General features: G+C 40.7%; 2 protein-coding genes across 2 annotated transcripts; both read left to right on the top strand.

Annotated features, from left to right (window-relative positions):
* Positions 1-3760: 3760 nt before the first annotated feature.
* LOC117257088 (caveolin-2-like) lies at positions 3761-5770 on the top strand. The gene is made up of 3 exons (XM_033626975.2): positions 3761-4021; positions 4605-4792; positions 4983-5770. The coding sequence occupies exons 1-3, from the start codon at positions 3821-3823 to the stop codon at positions 5140-5142; spliced, it is 549 nt and encodes a 182-aa protein (XP_033482866.1). The 5' UTR covers positions 3761-3820; the 3' UTR covers positions 5143-5770.
* A 3097-nt stretch (positions 5771-8867) lies between these two features.
* On the top strand, positions 8868-12572 carry cav3 (caveolin 3). The gene is made up of 2 exons (XM_033626977.2): positions 8868-9232; positions 10551-12572. The coding sequence occupies exons 1-2, from the start codon at positions 9116-9118 to the stop codon at positions 10890-10892; spliced, it is 459 nt and encodes a 152-aa protein (XP_033482868.1). The 5' UTR covers positions 8868-9115; the 3' UTR covers positions 10893-12572.
* The last annotated feature ends 869 nt before the right edge of the window (positions 12573-13441 follow it).

Raw genomic sequence — 13441 nt, forward strand, 5'->3', positions numbered from 1 at the left:
ACACCTCATGTTAATTGTAACATTTGGAGCTTAACAATATTATACAATGAAACAAATCTTTACAAAGCTTTAACATCAATATTATCGGTACAATATAAAATGTCAGAGCTGTAGAAATTAAATTATCATAATGTTTTCTGATTATTATTTTTTTAATTTCTCCAAACCACCAGTACAAACACCACAAACCAGTGATCACATTTGTCATTTGCTGGTTCAAAAAGCCAGGATAAAGCAATTTGATGTTTTTAATTTTGGTTGGGTACTATTGTGTTGCCTCTATTGCCCAATTTTTAAATTGGCAGCTTAAGTTATTTTGATTGTGATGGGCCTATTTCTCTTTTCATTCGATTCACAGCACCACTGTTGATTAAAATTGTTGTTTTACAAACCAGGAGCTGTGCCAGACGAAAATTCAATTAGCATCTGTTAAGTGGAGGATCTGCAGGCTTCAGTCACAATCACAACACGATATCGGGGGCCCTTCATCACCATGGTTTCCACACACACTATTAATCATCAGCTAATCAGAGTCTGCCTGCACTTGACTACCGCTGCAGCTGTGCTGTGACTGGGAACACAAGTACTATGATATTTTTGAAAACCAACAGTGAGAGAAAATGAGGTATTTGGACACCTGTAAGTGGAAAAAGTGGAAAATGCTGCTGATTTAACCAAGTGATAAATAATGAGGATTTTTTTCAAACTACAAGGAAAAAACCATGGCCAACAGAGGGCGCTGTACACCAGTGAATTCTCCTCCCCCCACATTGTTTAGACATTTCTGTCAAGAAAGCTTCCAAGAATTTTCAGCAAACAGTGAGATCCATGTTGTCAGCTCAGTGCCTTTTTCAAAGTGACAATGACGTCTCAGTATACATGAGATAATGGAGTCAGACTGCTGCTGTCTGCTGAATGTTTGGCAGCTGTGTTTGGCCTGTTGATCACTGTAAATAAACAGTGTGTCACAATGCACATCTTCTGGATTATTATCTCTGTACATTGCACTTAGTCTTTATACTTAAAACTGTGACCTTTTGCACACTTCTCGGTCAATAACAAGCACATTTAATCCACTTTGTTTCTATTTTCTATTTTCATTTAAAAACAGATCTAGCCTACATATTTTTCATGTGTGTTGTATTCTCTCTATTTTTTATATTCATAGGTCTAGACATTGCCAGTATTTATTTTTTCTTTTTGCTTTGTGTGATGTGTTTTCTGTTGTGTACCAAATACCAAAGCAATTTCCTTGTATTGTGAAAACCTACTTGGCAATAAGCCTCAGTAAAGTGTGAAGGTTCAGTAGTTGACTGGGAGAGAGGGGAGGGCAGATGTTAAAAGAGATTGTTTGCTTTGTGATTGTGCGGCTGCTTACTGAAGGACAGCGTCGGGAAAGAACACACTCCCGGTGGGACTTAATTTGATATAACACTTTGTGTTCAAAACCAACCAAACATACACTACTCACATACATAAGTGATGGAAGCACTTAGCTGTACATTCTTTTCATATAAAACTTGGGAAGAAGGGAATATTGCAGTGCAGCAAATGCACAAATTCATCCTGCTTATACAGACTGACTTCAGGTAAAACAGGACCTCAAATGCAGTGCTGATAATGTAACAGAAAGTAGACAATATATACCAAAAAAAGTACATGGCTGGGTAAAGCAGGCAGCTGTTCAAATGCCCCAGACCCTGAATGGCCCCTGTATTCTCCAAGTTCACTTTGTGTCATTTAGTGTGCTGTAATTTCATTAAATGCAAATTTGTTTGCACCACTAAAGTACAACATAAACTGACAGGATAACGGCGAGATGCTAATCTTTGGCTGTAATCAATATTCTGCTATTAACAATGGATCGCACAACTACTTGAAAGCTTGCTATGACAAACTCAGAGAATTATCAGCTGACTCGGCAGGTCCCCATGGTGTTTTTAGCATCTAGCCCATTTATTTAAAGTTTTTGGCTGGCAACTTTACTGTCTTGATTCACTCTCATCTCAACCTCATAACTGGAATGTTGGTATTTGATATTTCTGCAAACTATAGATGTGTTAAATTAGTATGTTTAGTAGGGATTAGATTAGATTTAGATGTTAGATTTGTACATTTCATATGTGGCGAATATGTTCTTTATGTTTCAATTTTCAATTTTATGTTGGGACAACACTGTGATAAACAAGTGGTTAGATTTAAGCACAAAAAACACTTGGTTAGTGTTAGGAAAACATCATACTTTGGCTTTAAATACCCAGTTTTAATGTGACAAACACAACTGGAACCCAGGAGTCCCCATCTACCCTCCTTCTGATGAGAAACTCATTAAGACACACTCATTACCAGTCTGTAACAGTTTAAACCAGTCTGTCACCAGTTTAAACCAGTCTGAAACCAGTTTAAACCAGTCTGTCACCAGTTTAAACCAGTCTGAAACCAGTTAAAACCAGTCTGAAATCAGTTTAAATCAGTTTATACCTGTCTGTAACCAGTTTAAACCAGATTGTCACCAGTTTAAACCAGTTTTAACTAGACTGTTACCAGTATAAACCAGTTAAAACCAGTCTGTAACCAGTTTAAACCAATTTACACCAGTCTGTAACCAGAATTAAACAGTTTAATCCAGTTTAAACCAGTCTGTCACCAGTTTGTCAGGAATGTTCGCAAAAAAACGTCATGTTTTGGCTTTAAATACCCAGTTTTAATGTAACAACCACGACTGGAACCCAGGAGTCCCCATCTACCCTCCTTCTGATGAGAAACTCGGCTCCAATACATCTAATATGAACTACTTAACTTCAGAAATGTAAATATGATACAAATGAAACATATAAAGGTAACACACCAATACTTTGTAGAAATATATAATGCTGACATATAAGTCTGCTTCTGATGCTGCTCATTGCTCTTTGTGTGTTGTTTTTGGCTACAGCAGGCGGCTGATTTCAGGAAAGAAAAAAAAAACACTGTACGCTACCTGCTCAGCACCATATGGCACACTGACAAAGTAAGAGACTATGTAGTGAATATAGTGGAACATTTAGCAGCTGAATATTTCCCTAATTTCCCTATTTCCATGATGGAAATAACGTGCAGCCACCTCTGCTCTCCACCCTGGAGACTCACAAACAGAACTAAAAGGAGAGTGAGTATTGGACTTCCATTCATCAGGTGGACAGAAACAGCACTCAGAATGAATGCCAATGTAGCTCTGGATCTACTGGATGTGTAAATAAGCAACTGTTTGCTAACAAGTTCATATCAGCTTTACGAGGTGATAATGCTGTACGCAAGTGCGGTGTCCACATGGGTGCAAAAACCAGTTCATGCAGGTTGAGATCTTTATTAGATTAGTTCATACTGTCTTGATTTGTGAATGTGCTGTTCACATTCTGTTCACTTTAATGACCCGCATTAATGAAGCTGTTGAAGTGCAGAGCAATCTGTTCTTAATGAATGAACACTGCCAACTCTGGCCTCACAATGAGAGGACATATGTGCAGTCATGACAGTGCCAAAACACTCCCCCTGATTATTTTAACTTCCTCAATATTCATAGAGGAGGTGCAGGCAGATTATGCTACTAACAAAGGACATTTCTCATGCAGGTTTAAATGAGACTTTCCATGTCATCTGTCTCATGGAAAAGGGTCACTAAAGACAAGCCTTTAAAAGCCAATAAAGGCATTCCTCAACAAGGAGCACACAGTCAGCAGTCCACTATGTTCCACCTGGGTGTCAGTGGAAAGCCAGCAGAGGTTAGAGTGGTAAGCCGTCCTCCTGCTACGCCCTGCTCATCCTCCATATTTCCAATGACATGATCACAGCAGTCAACCAAGCCGGGACACAGCTGAAGTTAGAGGAAATGGAGGACCAGAGATTAAGAGACGAGGGACCAGAAGTGGAACTGATGGACGTGAAAGTGGATGTACAATCTGATGATCTGAGTTCCACCCACAGTGACACAAGGCCTCTGATTCACGACAGAGATCCCAAAGGAATCAACAAGAGTCTTAAGGTAATGAGTGTACAGCACCACAGGGGTTTAATCAACATAAATTACACATGAACTTTGGCAAGGAACACAAATTAAAGGGCTACAAGCTGATGTACATCATTTCTGTATGGAGAAACAGGACCTGCACATGCTCTGCATACCAAACCTCCTGTCTCTGACGACCCACATGTAACAGTAATAATGCAAAGATGAGCTGAAACAGATATGTATGTTTGTTTTGAGTCATGATGATAAGGTTAATGCAATTTAGAAATAAAGCTTTTTGCTAAGTAAAAATGTTTATCAATGCCAATTTTTGTTCTCAGGTATAAGACTGCCAAATTAATGTGCTAAAATCAATATGCTGCATAATACTGACCTCAAGTGGACATGCTCATACACACAGTTCTGTCATTGGCTTTGTTGATATGATCTCACACCACACATTACAAGTGAAGAGCGAAAATATGTTGTGTGCAACTGAAAACTGCATGTCAAGATTCTGTAATACGGCCTCCACGCCTTCATATCCAAGCCCCCAGTTCTGTTTATTTTACACGCTTGAGGTAAACCTCACTGACAGCGTCTCTGTATGTATCTCGAGGTCACGTTTGAGGATGTGATTGCAGAGCCTCCCTCGGTGCGGAGCTTTGATAAAGTGTGGTTGTGGAGTCATGCCCTGTTTGAGGTGTCCAGGCTGTGGATGTACCGCTTCATCTCCCTCTTCCTGGCAGTGCCGGTCGCAATGGCAGCAGGGATTCTCTTCGCTGTGCTCAGCTGCCTTCACATCTGGTAGGACAGTTATCACACTGAGATGAGATAGACTTACAGGCATGGGTGAACTGCTAAATGTTTCTCTGGTAAATAAGGATCATTAAGTTGAATTAGATAAGTGGGAACCCTTTTTAGGAGTGCAGAAGGCTTTCTAATTTTTATCAACGAGATGAGCTCATGTGTTGTGCATTTCCCTGAATCTCCGCAGGTTAATCATGCCTTGTGTGCAGCTGCTTCTCATCAACATGCACTGGGTTCAGACTGTGTGGGGCAGCATACTGAACATTCTCATCGGACCCTTCTTTACCAGTGTTGGAAAGTGTTGTGGTAGAATCTCCATCCATCTGGCAAAAGATGAAGACAGATAGAAAATCACACTGTGTGTTGATGTTTTGGCAAAACAGGGGAAAAGCAAATGGTAACAGACTGCACACTGATTCCATAAAGATTTAATATGCATCATAATTGCCTGTGATTACACTGTGTTATTGCTCACCTGGCATGATGTTTGGCGTGCTGTATGTACCTGAACAAGCATGTGTTGGTAGCAAATGTGGGGTAAATGGTACTAAAACTATTTAATGCACAATTACAAAAACAAATAGCAATTACATGTATAAAACATTGCAATTCAATTAGAAAATGATCTGTATATAAACCCAGACAGAAAGCAGAGGAAGCAACCATCTCCCAGCACTGCTGATAAAGTATAGAGCCACTTAACAGTCTCTGAATGAAGAAGTGGACTTAAGTTATCTTTGAGGCTAAACTTTTGCATTAATCATATTAATATTGAATATTGTAATGGCATCGTAAATAGGTTGAATGAAATCACATTTGTGAATGTCAATAAATAATTTGTCTTTCTTTGTTGCAATGTACTGTTGAGTTTTGTAGATAAGGTGGACACAATTTTTTGGTTAAATTCCAATTTTAAATGTTGGACTTTAAAAAGACTGTCACAAAGAGAGCAAAAAATAAAGTCAATCAATTGGGTTTGTGTAACATTCTGGATTTTATTATGATACTTCCTGTGTGTGTCACCTGCCCCGATTATCCTCTTAGCCATCCCTGTGTAGGCCTATATATACCCACCAGCTCCTCATGTCTGCCAGATTGTCTTTGTTCCTTTGTGTCATAGCTTGCAGGACAAATTCTTCCTAAAGAAAATTCTTGGGGCCTTGTCATCACATGAGGTTGCCAGGCAACCAGTGGGGAAACCAGAAAGTCATTGTGCCTGGCTAAGGCACATACACTTAAACACAGCTTTGTTTTTTTGTTTGTTTGTTTGTTTTCATAGATTAAAGAAACAAGAGATAACCTTTTAATTACTTACATGTTGGTAGGCAGATTTTGTTACCTTTGGGGACCAGGCTAACCTTTGTCTTGGTCTTAATGCTAAGCTAAGCTATCCGGCTGCTGACAGTATAGTGTCATATTGAGCTGACAGACATGAGAGTGGTATCAATTTTCTTAACCAACTCTTGCCAAGAAAGTGAATTTTTTTCCCCCCTAAAAAAGTGTTTTTCCCAAAATGTGAAACAATTTTTTAAATTTCCTAATTTTTGGAGGTTAGACCAGGAGACCACTGAGGATTTAAAGGAGCTGTAAAAGACATTTAGAGTAGGATTAATATAGCAGCAAACAACTATTTGCTAAAAAGATATAGTGGAGTAATGCTGTTCTGAGCAGAGAATTAACATCCTGTGTGTGTGGTGTGATTTGCGCTACTCAGAAGGGCGTCATCATGAATGTGTAACACCCCTGTCAGCCCTGTCAGCACTGTTGTTAGTACTGTTCGCTGTTAGCACGGTTGGCTGCTAGTATGGTTAGCTGCCAGCACAGTTAGCTGCTAGCATGGTTAGTTGCTAGCAGCCAGCTCAGCCACCTCCATGTTGAGAGCTGTGTGCAGCAATCCCAGCTCAGTCTCTGAATAATAGATACGCTCTGAATGTTGTACAGAGCTCCTTTAACAAAAAAATGTACATTAAAATTGCTGTGGTGAATTACTGCTCTCAGAAACTTAAGTATTTAAGAATATTAGTTTGAAATGTATAGTAAATAATACTAAAAATAAATCTGCATGTGTCAAATGCCACATCCAGCGCTGTTCATAAAACTACCCCGAGTTACTGATACCCACTCTTACCATCACATTCTATAAGACTCTAAATATAGGTCTGAGTGCCTGCTGTGTCTGTCTACATTAAATGAAAGAGAGTAGCCAGTGCAGTCTCAGCTGATTGCATAGACACTCACAGAGGCAGAGGTATGCCCACCATGACTCTCTGCTGAGCTATTTCTGTCTCTCTGCCTCCATGCCTAACTGGCCTCTACTCTATCCATTGCCACGCCAAGAATACTCCTCTAATTGGGCTGGCTCTGGATCACATGCGCTCAGATCCCATTCCACCCCTCCCTTTCCTTCCCTGTCTCTGCCACCAGGGGACCAGGGCAAGAAATGCCAATCCATGATCTGAAGTCACGCTTCCTGTGCTGTTCTTACACCGACTGAGTTAAATAGCAACAGAGACCTGGGGGTGGTGTGAGACCTGCACCACTTCTTCCTCTTCCCCTTCTTTTTGGCAGCGCGAGGCTTATGAGCTTGTTTGTGCGACCTGCTGATAGAGAAAGCTTTGACTGATAGCAACAACTGCACAGCTTAAGGAAGACTGATTCAGAGTTTATTTTGGGGAACTATTGGGTTTTATGTATCTGGCCTTGCTTGAATCAAAAATATCTGAAATAAGAGGCTCGGGCCCCGCCTTGTGTGGTATCTATTGTGCGCCACTATGACTGAGACATTTAAATGACTGAACCATTTCATTATTATGACTGTCATTATGAAAGCAAACACATTTATCAGAATATAACAGCAAAATACATATTCAAATTGTCCTCCTTCTGAGTCCCAGCGGCTGAGTTACATTTTCTTTATTGTCTGCTCAGCTCTTTTATGTTTTGTAGCGTTGCATCTGACAAGACTCATTAGCATTTGCAAATGTATTTAGCATGCAATGTTGGCAGATCTCTCCGAATAAATCCTCCAAGTCAAACAAAATAACACAGGCTCAATTTTACAGTAGATAGGTTAAGAAATTGAACCAACAATCAGAAATATCATTTCTCAGTGCGGTGCTGTACTACTCCTCCACAGTGTGTTTGTGAAATGTATACAGTGACAGCAGAGGCATAGAGTTTTTCAAACTGGCATAAAGTCAAGAAATAAGTTGACTTCTACTAACCACCTCGCCACCTGACTTACAGTATCAAACATGATGGAGGTGATAAGTTGATGAATTCAGCGTATTTTAATGTGAATCATATTCCTCCTTCTGAATGACTGAATGCCCAGTATGTCAACTTTATAGTGGCATCTAGGAATGAGGACTGCAGATTGCAGCTTCTCCCGGTTAGAATTTCTTCAGTTTTTATTGGTGAGGAGGTTTTTAGCGGGAGACGAATCATCCGTAGACGTCTCTTCCCCGTCAAAACGAACGGACCAGGTGATTCAAACCGCTAAAAAAAGAGGAGCTCCTAAATTTCGCAAAAGGGGAAAAGGCAAAAACATGAAAACGCCCTATCAAGAGCCAGTGTTTGGTTCGTCCATTGTGGGCTGCTGTAGAAACAACTGTGCAACATGGTGATCTCTGTGGATGAGGACTCACTCCCTATGACTTATTCTAAGGTAACAAAAGCCCAACTCTTATTTTCAGATAATTATACACTGAAGAAAACATACTTTTATATTTCATTTCTGCCAGTATATTCCCCTAAATCCTACAGACTGGACCTTTACAGAAAACTGTAATCCTTGGAAACATAGTGAAACTGAGTATACTTTTTGTATCTCCTCTGTTGTGCTGTGAAAACATGAAAAATATTTTTTCAATTCAAATTAAGTTTAGCAGTTGGACGTAAAACACTGTGTCCCAGCTAAAGCCAGAGTAGGAGGGTGTGTTTGTGCGCATTGCCTCACTCTGTGGTGGAAGTTCGTGCCACTGTGTAAACCCTGCCCAGTTAGCCCCACAACCCCATGTGAAATGTGACACAACCCTGGGTCTCCTTTAAGGCATGCCTTTTCTGTCTGTGTGCATTACATTGTGAGTGTGTGTGTACATTCTGTGTGTGTGTGTCTGTTGGTGCCTATGCGTGTGCAGGGTGGGGGTCAGGCCTCCATTTTTACCAGGTCATCTGCAGCAGCTGTCCACTGGCATGCCAGAGGGAGCGTCACAGTGGTGATACAGGGGTTCAGAAGTGAACCGAGGCGGCTCCGTGCAGTTTGATCCAGGAAGGTTTACTCTCACCGTCTCCGGCCCGTCCAGGACCTGCAGCCCCACCATGGCGGATCAGTACCAGTACAACACCAATGAGGAGAAGATTGTGAAGGACAGCCACACCAAGGAGATTGATCTCATTAACAGAGACCCCAAGCAGATCAATGAGGACGTGGTGAAGGTTTGTGCAGCATGGAGACACCGCCTTGTCACAGAGAGGATTAGGAACACAACCCCTGTCTTGGCATGTGTGGAAGCATAGGGAGAAAATTAAAAAAAAGGAGTTAGCAGGAACAAAGACAGGAGAACAGGTTATTATACTGTCTGGAAAATCCTTAAATAGACCAAGAGCTATTCCTGTTGCCTGTGCAGAACGCAAAGTTTATTTTGGGAATGGGGTAGAAGAGTGTGAAACTGATACACTGTGCCTCTGTGTTTAATTTAGGTTTGACTACTGTTTATCCGGTGATTGTTGCCATGCTACCACAGCAAAATATTTTCTGTAAGGGCAGAACCAAATATACATTTAGATTGTATTTTGTAAACATAGTCAATGAAGATAGTAGATCATGAATTATGAGTAGAGTATTATGTTTCCTGTCTGCGTGGCTCAGTTTGGAATGATTTACACGCCTGTTTACGTCTGGTTTAAACTGGAAGGATTGATAATTTATCCCAACAGTCTGGTCTAGGAGTTATAGTGAGCGATAATTTAGCATTAATATTTCTAATCCATGCAGTCATTTCCTGCCAAGACAGTCTTCTTAATTAGTTTGGGAATCGTCTCCTCTAAAAACTCCATCTTTGGGTTAATATTTATTGTCTTTAAAGAACACTGATTGTCCTTCTGCTGTATTTGACTGAGAGCTGAAAGAGGCCAGACCTTGCAGAGAAAATATAAACCAGTGCACGCCCAGCCATTCATTCAGAGGATGATCTCAGGCTGCTATCCCTACAGGAAACGGACAGTGACTTCACACTCCCCATACTGATCCTATTCAGTGGTCTGGAAGAAAAGACAAGACTTCAGATGTGCACTGCTTCTGCCTGTCATGATTGAGTTAATTAGCATTTCATAGCTGAGTCTCATCTTAGAATGCGACAGCGCTTTTCCAGACGAGGACGAGGTGACACATACAGAGAACTTGAAACACTTTGGACCACTGTACAATTGCTCTCATGCATGTTACATGAGGTGAACTTGGGTTACTAAGAACTGTGTTAGAATAGAGCTTTTAGGATGATTTTTGAGCCAGCATTAAAAGCCACTCCATTACTTTGCCTGCATGCCATGATATTACGTTTTTTTCCTATAATGTGCAACACATAATTGGTTCCGCTGCATAAATTTGACCCTAACACTCAGCAGCTTTCACAAGCTTAATCCTCCACACTTTACATTTGTATGTGCATATTACTCAGAGCACACCAAGGTCTGGTGGAGGGAGATGGATAAAAGCCGTGTGTAGTAATCAAAGTCTCTTTCAAACTTCCATTAGGTGGACTTTGAGGATGTCATTGCAGAGCCTGATGGTACACACAGCCTGGATGGAGTGTGGAAGCTCAGCTACACCACCTTCACCGTCTCCAAATACTGGTGCTACCGCATCTTGTCTGCTGTTTTCGGCATCCCTGTCGCTCTGCTCTGGGGCTTCCTGTTCGCCTGCATCTCCTTCTGCCACATCTGGGCTGTGGTTCCCTGTATCAAGAGCTGTCTGATTGAGTCACAGTGCATCAGCCGCATCTACTCTCTCATCATCCAGACCTTCTGCGACCCCTTCTTTGAAGCCCTGGGCAAGATCTTCAGCAGTGTGCGCGTTGCACTGCGCAAAGAAGTCTAACAACTCACACAATAGTGTTTATAGTACGATCGGATGAAGTGCGGTATCTTTTTATACACCAGAAGATCAGTCCTGGCGTCTTGCTTACTCCCTGATACTCCTCCTCCTGCCTTCATAACATGCTGTTCCCCACCCACCACCCACCCACCCAACCTCAAGCTCTCAGCTCTGAGTCCTGACATGCCCGGTGTGCCTTTTGCCACCAGAAGCTCAGTGACAGCTGCAGCAGGCAGCGTGGTTCTGTGACAGCTCTGGCACTCCCGGAAGGCTCAGTGCTCCTCACTGAGGGGGAAGAGGACTGCCTGCCATGACCCGGATCTGTCTGAACCTCATTTATTTGTATCACAAAAGCCAAAGACAATATCCACTCCTTCACAACAAATGAACTCCCCAGCACTGCTGCACCTGTGGACAAAGCTGCCTGTATGCGTTACATTTGGCCATCCTTTAAAGTTTTTACGCTGTATATTGCTGTGTCTGGTTTTGTTTAACTTTATATTAACTAAGTAGGATTTGACAGTCATATGCATATTCAAGGGCGAAGGTTTCATTCAAGGTTGGGGAGGACACATATGAAGCAGGGGATTTGTGGTCCTTCCCTAGGAAATTTTGAGCGTCAAACACTTCATTGTCTGCATTCTGGTGATTTTTTTTATGCACCTTTTTTTTTGCCTTTTCTGCATCAATTTATGGTGGAAATGTCTGTAAATTTGTCAAAATAAAAGTCCTCTGCTACTTTTATGTTTTTATTGGAGGTGACAAATGCACATGCTCTAAATATGGAGGGGAACATATCCCCTGTATCCCCCGCCCCCAGAAATCTACACCATTGTATGTATAATTTTTGAAAAGCTTAACATCAAGAAAGTAATTGAAAATATTTTCTCTACATTACTGTTTTGTAATTTGAGACAACCCGCAGTGCTGACTTTCAGGTGGAAGAAATATGTTTGTAAATGCTGATAATCTACTTCCTTTTTATCAAAGTGTGACGTGAGATGTTTGTGCAAACAAGTATGGACATAACTGCTGATGGAGTAAAGTAAAAGCCTCTCTGTGAGACCAACAGCAATGTTCCACAGTGTTATTTTAATTATGCAGAAAGGCCGAATACATACTGTGCACCTACATGGGCTGAAACTGATTTAAATACACTTGACAAGTGATGAAACTGTTCTTATAATAAGCATATTGCACCCCTGGTTTTTAAGATTCACCAAAAATCCAAACTGTGTGTTAGTAATATTTTTGGCAGCCTCAGTAAAGCAGGGCACTGTGACCCACTAGAGGCTGCTGTTGTATATCCTTCATATGCTTCTCTTTAGTGTCTGAGACCCGTCACTGATGATTCAGTGTCACCACACCCTTTGTTCACAGCCTCAGCGTGCCTCTCTCTGGCTGACTCATTCTAGTCCTTTAATGTGCAGGAAAATGCACAGGTAGAGTTTAACTGAGCAGGAACAGCAGAGCATTACTCTGATTAATGAACTGCATTAACCAGTGTAATTAAGGATCAAGAGTGATTTATTTGCCAAAACTCAGAGAGACAGAGAACATAATCAACATGCTTGGTGTAATCAAAATACAGCAAATACTTCACAAATACAGATCTCCTGATTTTGTTTATGTATTTGTCTAATTTTTGCCTTCTGCAAATGATTAATTAAACTTGTGCAAACTGCCTCCACACTTATTGGCATCTTTAAGAATGACAAAAAAATACTCTGAATCTTTGACTTAATCTGTTAAATCTTTAGTGCTGATTGCTGCCTTTAAAAGAATTACAGAATTTCTCTTGATATGATATTTTCCATGGGTGCATGATTATGTCAGGGAACTTTACATTATCAAAGCTATAAGGGAAGTTAACTCCCTAAATGTTCTTGGTTCATTAATTAATCCTGTACAACTGTGCAGTGTTATGCAGATGAATATTCCTGCAATAATTAACATGTATAAAGCTTGTAATGATATTTCTCTAGTGATAGTTGAAGTTTTAGTTTGTAGTGTTTCGATAGATAGATAGATAGATAGATAGATAGATAGATAGATAGATAGATAGATCCTTTATTTGTATGTTATACAAAGAATCTTTGTTGGAGCAATCCATTTAGCAGCATATGAATGTTACACATGCACCAACACACACACTCGCTCATTGCATCATTGTCACGATCACATACGCATATCTATTCATATAGATGTCGGTGGGGTGTATCTTAAGTCAAGGGTGTAGATTTTGTTTCAACACTAGGGGACACATATGAAATGGAGGGTTTGGGCGTCCTCTGCCAGTGTCAGAGCCTCAAACACTTGACTTCCTGCATCAAAGTCCTCTGCTACTTCCATGTTTCTATTGTGGGGGACAAATGCACATGCTCTAAATATTGAGGGCGACATTACTCCTGAAATCTATGTACAAAGTGCAGTGAAGTGGAAAAGAGAAAAGTTATCCAGAAGAGCTGAATAATAATAGAGTTGAAAGCTGTCTCAGTCTGTCTTACATTATAAACTTATAAACAGAGTCCACTGATATCAGAGATGTTTGA

The sequence above is a fragment of the Epinephelus lanceolatus genome, chromosome 1 (genome assembly GCF_041903045.1).
Source record: "Epinephelus lanceolatus isolate andai-2023 chromosome 1, ASM4190304v1, whole genome shotgun sequence".
NCBI lineage: Eukaryota > Metazoa > Chordata > Actinopteri > Perciformes > Serranidae > Epinephelus > Epinephelus lanceolatus.

What these genes read in the sequence shown, in the direction of transcription:
- LOC117257088 (XM_033626975.2), top strand. Translation starts at nt 3,821, where the DNA reads ATGATCACAGCAGTCAACCAAGCCGGGACACAGCTGAAGTTAGAGGAA. An exon ending in GAATCAACAAGAGTCTTAAG is followed by an intron (nt 4,022 to 4,604) that starts GTAATGAGTGTA and finishes ATGTATCTCGAG; the next exon opens with GTCACGTTTGAGGATGTGAT. An exon ending in CTCAGCTGCCTTCACATCTG is followed by an intron (nt 4,793 to 4,982) that starts GTAGGACAGTTA and finishes GAATCTCCGCAG; the next exon opens with GTTAATCATGCCTTGTGTGC.
- cav3 (XM_033626977.2), top strand. Translation starts at nt 9,116, where the DNA reads ATGGCGGATCAGTACCAGTACAACACCAATGAGGAGAAGATTGTGAAG. An exon ending in TCAATGAGGACGTGGTGAAG is followed by an intron (nt 9,233 to 10,550) that starts GTTTGTGCAGCA and finishes AACTTCCATTAG; the next exon opens with GTGGACTTTGAGGATGTCAT.